At 37.3% G+C, this 6,000-nt stretch overlaps 1 protein-coding gene across 1 annotated transcript in view; it reads left to right on the forward strand.

Moving 5' to 3' along the window:
- The window catches only part of LOC126234612 (uncharacterized), an 88,532-nt gene extending 88,146 nt beyond the window's left edge, over positions 1-386 (forward strand). Inside the window, exon 6 of the mRNA XM_049943337.1 lies at positions 124-386. Coding sequence (XP_049799294.1) covers positions 124-275 — 152 coding nt within the window. The 3' untranslated portion in view covers positions 276-386. The remainder of the gene's footprint in view (positions 1-123) is intronic.
- Positions 387-6,000: the final 5,614 nt, after the last annotated feature.

The raw sequence follows: 6,000 nt of genomic DNA on the forward strand, positions 1-6,000 counted from the left end.
AGTTCTCCTTCCTAGTGTCTGGAGTAACATCAAGAAATTAATGTGTACATTACTTTCAGTGATTGTCCCTGCTATTGCCACTAAGAGAAGGGTCAGTACTTGTGAGAGTCTTTCTCGTTGCAGAGCGCATGCTGGACCGCATGATCAACACCATGTGGCGCGTCGGACTGGGTGCGGTGAAACCGCTCGTCAACGATCTGGTCAGCACAGCCTTCACAGAGATCTTCAACAACGACTTCAAGGACTTCCCCTTCGACAAGATATTCCCACCATAAAAAAAAAAAAACGTCAAAATCAAGTGAAGAAAAATGGTAATGGAGGGTATTTATGGCCTATGTTCACCGAGTGTAAATATGAACTGATTTGTCTGGTTTCATCTGTATGTTTCTGGGAACGTCGGTTCTGTGTCAAGGTTGTTTGATGGTTGTTAGAACTAGAAAAGATAGAAAAACGTGACAAGGGTTTGCTTATATAGTGGTGTTCGACGTATTGTATGAAAAAATATCACAGAAGAAAGTAATTCTACCTCACGTTCTAACACTAATTACCTTCACTAATAGTCATGATATTTTAGAGTAGGAGTAGAAGTTGAAAGTTTGGTACTTTATAGCGATCAACAATATGTTACTTATAAGAATAAGAAATAAATTAAAACGAGGAGAGTATGATAAGAGTAAGTGTGGTAGAATTAAGACAGGTGATGCTCAAGGAACTAGATTGGGAAATGAGATGCTGAAAGTAATAGCCGAGTTTACAAGAAGACATAAAATGATGACCATCAACAACAAGAAATTCTTTTTTGGCGAAGAGACGTAACATAGAATACAATTTAAATATTTTCTGAAGATATTTGTGTGCAGCATAGCCTTATATGGAAGTGAGACATGAATAATAGTAAGAACTTTTGAATAGTGGTGACACAGAAGAATGCTGAAGATTATGTGGGTATAAGTGGTAGCTAATGAAAAGGAACTGCCGCGCGGAGTGGCCGCGTGGTTTGAGGCGCCATGTCACGGATTGCGCGGCCCCTCCTGCCGGAGGTTCTAATACTCCCTAGGGCATGGGTGTGTGTGTTGTTCTTAGCATAAGTTAGTTTAAGTAGCGTGTAAGTCTAGGGACAGATGACACTAGAAGTTTGGTACCCTAGGAATTCACACGTATTTGAACATTTTAAAAGGAACTGAATCGAGCAGGAGAGAAAAGAGCTTTATTACAAAACTTGATTAGAAGACGGTGTACATAGATCAGTCTTGTACTGGGGCATCGGGTGGTTGTTAATTTGGAATTGGAGGGAAGTTTGATCGACAAAGTGCGTGTGGAATGCAGTAGATATGCAGACATTAAAAGTGTTACACAAGAAAAGCTAGTGTTGAGAGCTGCATCAAGCCACCTTTTGTACCGATGACCAAAACAACAAAAATAACAGAGAAAGAACAATATGTTACGTCAAAAAACCATGTGGTGAATCTTGGATGCTTTAATACGCGCAACGTTAAGTTCTATGACATAGAAGAACACGACAGTAAGTGATAGTTGCAGTCAGCTGAAACAGTGGTGAAGACTTTCAAACTTTGTCGAGACGTAGAAACAGGCAATGTCGGTTCGTCAAATTTGGCAGACAAATAGACCCAATAGTCAACGCCTTTTTGGACAGTTTATGCTTTTGTTGTTTCCTAGATAAATCTGCAATAACAGAAGACCGTAAAATAAAACTATACCACTCATTAAGTCAGAAAAATACCTACTACAATTTGTTTTCATTGGAATATCAATAGGTGTTTCTGGTAATCTATAGTCTGTTCAGTATCATGTTAAATTATTATTTAATTTTTCACGCCACTATGGCGTTGCAGTGTAAGACCCTGAAAGTTGTAAGACTGTTTACATTTCTTAATGCGTCTTACGACACATGCGCGCATTGTGTTCTGCCCCTGAGTAACACAGAACGGCCCATATCGCCTTCTCACGTTGACACTACTACTACTTTTTGCGACACACGATGTGATGGTACAGCTGTCGTTGCCATATAACATAATAATTTTGCGCAAAGTACATTTTCATAGTATTTTAAGAAACTTTAATACAGTGGGAGGCATCGAAGAGCTCTAGAACGCCAACTACGAGTACATTAACGGCAAGAAGTTTATGGACCGGAGAAAAAGAAAAAAAATTAATATAAATAGTATGTCTTTAATGTAATAAGACAGTGCTAGAATGTATAAAAAAGTATACGCTAAATGAAACATATGAAAACGGGATCACTAAAGGAAACTGTCTTCTCATGAACGTGTATTACGAGGAATGAAAACTTTCATCAGGATGACTGTGCGGGCAGTCTGCGCCCACGACGGATTTTAGGCCCTTGTGTCATAAGCGGCCGTTTGGAGCGCCAATATAAGAGCAAAATTTGTGTCCATGGTGTATCACAATTAGTGCCGAAACGTTTCGGGGGTGAAGGTAGCCGATGACAGAGGCAAATATGGGAGTAAATATGGAAGTGCTAATGATTTGTTTGCGAGGTATTTGCGATTGTGTGGTTAACAACCGCTACTAACGTCGTTATCGAATATAGTGCTAGTTAGTATAAAGCCTTTTTCCTATATCAACATCAAATAAAATATCACTTCAGCACCCTACATTTTACAATTCATTGTACATTTTGTTGAATCTGTGGATGCTACTTAGCAATGACAGTTACATAAGCACAAAACCTTATTGTACCTGTGAATAATTTCAGATGATCATATGCAGATTTGCTGGTTTTTAATCTGGTGAAACTTGTATTCTTGAAAATGCTCTGACTTCAGGTAATGATTTTATCGTTTTTTACTACAACTAGTGAAAAACGTTAAGCTCTGTCCACTATAATGCTCTTAATCAAACAAGCAGTGTTCAGTTAACGATTCTTAAATCACTTTTGTAAGAGAAAATTGTGTCTTTTCAGAAGTGAGAGACAAGAAATTCTGTCATTTCTGTAACAGGAAGGCTCAATGAATTTCTTTCTGTAAATTCTAGATTTAAATGAATATTATTATCTTGAGAATTCTGCGTTCACCAGCACTGCATATCTACAGTACATAAAAATTGCGCTAAGATCGTTAGCGAAGCGCTTATCTTCGGATTTAATTGCTGCGTTTTGATAAAAAGCAGTGGACCCAGACATCTGTGTTAGTACGAAGCTCAGCATGTATAGTGAAAGGGTTTTAAACCTGTTTTAACGTAAAATGCAGTTACATTAATGAGGAAATCGCACGAAATAGTGGGGACTGTGGAGCAGAAACCGACTAACCGGTCAACTTCCTCACAACACAATTTACGTTGACAAAATTCGTTAGGAATGAAATATGGGGTCAAGGGAGCATAAGAAAAATTCGTTAAACGTCCCTTGGGAATGTATAAATATTTAACAGTTCACAATCTCTAATAATTTCTTTCACAATCGTTATCGTGAACACGAACGTTTTTCTTCAGATTACAATTTTTTGTACAACGCCATTCGACAACACAATGCATTACAGATATCAATATCGTTCACACGTTTACCTTGTAGTATGTATCGTACTAAGTTCAAAAGAAGTCCTGTGAATAATCTGCTTCATATCCACATTTTCACTCCAAGGAATAACCTCCCTTCATTGTCAAAAGAGCATAACGATAACCTTCCAAAATAATGCTACGACATAGATGGACGCGCTCTACCGCATAACGTAAATTTACACGAAATATGAAAAATGAAATGTTCTCAGTGAAGTTACAGTTTATGCATATATCCGTTCACACATATAACCTGTTACATAAGAAATAAAGTTTTCTCGAAGATCGGGATAGAATAACTTTTATATGGTAAAGTAATTGTTTGACATGTCGTACTGACATTTGGAAGCAACACTGCACCTCTCGCTGTGTGACGTGCTCTGACTAGCTGGTGCAACCATCCACCTCTCCCTCCTCACCGCGTAGCCGACAATGACATCAAAACAGTGTGGCAGTAACATTTCACTCCAGGCCGCAGTGTTTAGTTGGCCTCCTGAAGGTGTCTTCTTCCATGCTAGAACATCGGTTTGTGTCCGCTTGTCCAGAACTTTTGGGAAGCTTCTTTGTTTTTTATGGTCTTCATAACGACAAATTAACTGACAAAAATGTGTCGTAAGTAAACAAAATCCATCCGGAACACGTAATCGGAACGATGAAGCACACGAAAGAAACAAAACTGAAGAACAAGGTGAGGCTATGGAAGTTTCTTTGCCTTGCGTTCTTCAAAAAGCGAAAAATCTTGTAAATTTGCTCTTACTCAAAGTAGAAATACTTTCAGCTAAAAAAATCTCTTCAAGAGCTGAACCATAGCTGATGCTGATAAGATCTTTTGTTTACTTGTTACCATACTTATGTCCTTGCTTTTAAAAAATTAGGAATTTTATTGGGGTGTATTTCTTTATTACTGCAAGCGGCCGGTTGGTAGGAATCCAAGCGTTGTCTTGTAACGTTAGTTAAATATCCAACAGAAATTTTGAGACAACCTTTAACCATTTATGGTCGTTTTTCTGGCGTACACCGCCATAACGCAATGTGACTCGAGTAATTCAGCGATAAACAGTCAAATTTCAATGAAATTTTTCTGAAGGAAACAGGTTAATCAATATTAATATCGAAATGTGCAAAGCTGGACGATCCTTCGTACAATAAGCTCATTCTTATAGATTAAGGTTCGTGCAAGGCGAGTGTTTTTTGCCATTTTTATGGCCGTAATGTAAGCATCTAAGAAAATGGACTTTGAAGCCATCATTATTATCGACTAAATTACGATGACTGATCTCAAACGGTTGCTGCCAACGGAACGGCTTTCAGCGACAAACTGTAACGGTAGTACTTACCGCGTATCTGAAAATTGTATGTAAGACCAATTCTAGGTATTGGCTGTACAAAACGTGTGCAATTCTCGTAGGAAAACAGCAGTTAAAAGGGACACATAGTCATGAGAAATCCAGTATTTCTTGCGGACAAGCAAAAGCACGTAGCTTCGTTCTCACACAAAGCGAAATTTTAATATAATGAACACAGCAATGCTAATACTTTTGTGAAGGTGAGATAATATTCAAAGACTGATTACAGGATAGCCAGCCCTATATAGGTGACTGCAGACTCTCTCAAATATTGCACAAACCCATCAATAACTAATTTTACTACACAAAATGCTTGAACACACCAATTTTCTTAGTTTGTTACATGTTCTATAAATCATTTGAAGAATTATTTTATCGAAATAATGTGGAACGTGTCAGTTTACATGATATGTATACATGATTACTGTTAACGTTAATAAACACCTTATCATTTTATTCCTACTTATGCATTTGCATTTAAAACGAACTTTTTTTTCCACTGGCTACCACGTTTTAAGTAGAAATTCGTTAACGGAATAGAAGGAGCTGTCAAGGAGAAATGATATAAAAAATAAAGTTAGATTTAAAACTTGATTATCTTCCTGTCAGACATTTTATGTTATTGGACATACGATCAAAAATTTTTATTGCTGCGTACTGAACTTCTCTTTGAGCTATTGACAGCTTTAACAGTGAGTAATACAGGTCATTTTTTTCCTCTAGCGTTGTAGGTATATACATCACTGTCCTTATCAAATTGTGGTGGATTATTTTTCACGAAATTCATTAACGAAAATACGTACTGGCATGTACAGTTAAAATGCCTAGCTCTTTGAAGAGGTACCTACATGACATCCGTGGGTGAAAACCGAATATTATTCTTACTGCTCGCTATTGTGCAATCAGTACTATCTTTCTAAGTGATGAATAACCCAAGAAAATTATTTCGCACGACATTATTGAGTGGAAACATGCAAAATATGTCAAGAGGTTAATATGTTTGTTTCAAGGACTAGCAATTATACGAAGAGAAAAAATAGCTGAAATCAATTGTTTGAGAATCTCAGTAATACGCTTGTTCAAGTTTTCATCAATATGTACACCCAAAAATTTGGAGCAT

Source organism: Schistocerca nitens, chromosome 2 (assembly GCF_023898315.1).
Source record: "Schistocerca nitens isolate TAMUIC-IGC-003100 chromosome 2, iqSchNite1.1, whole genome shotgun sequence".
NCBI lineage: Eukaryota > Metazoa > Arthropoda > Insecta > Orthoptera > Acrididae > Schistocerca > Schistocerca nitens.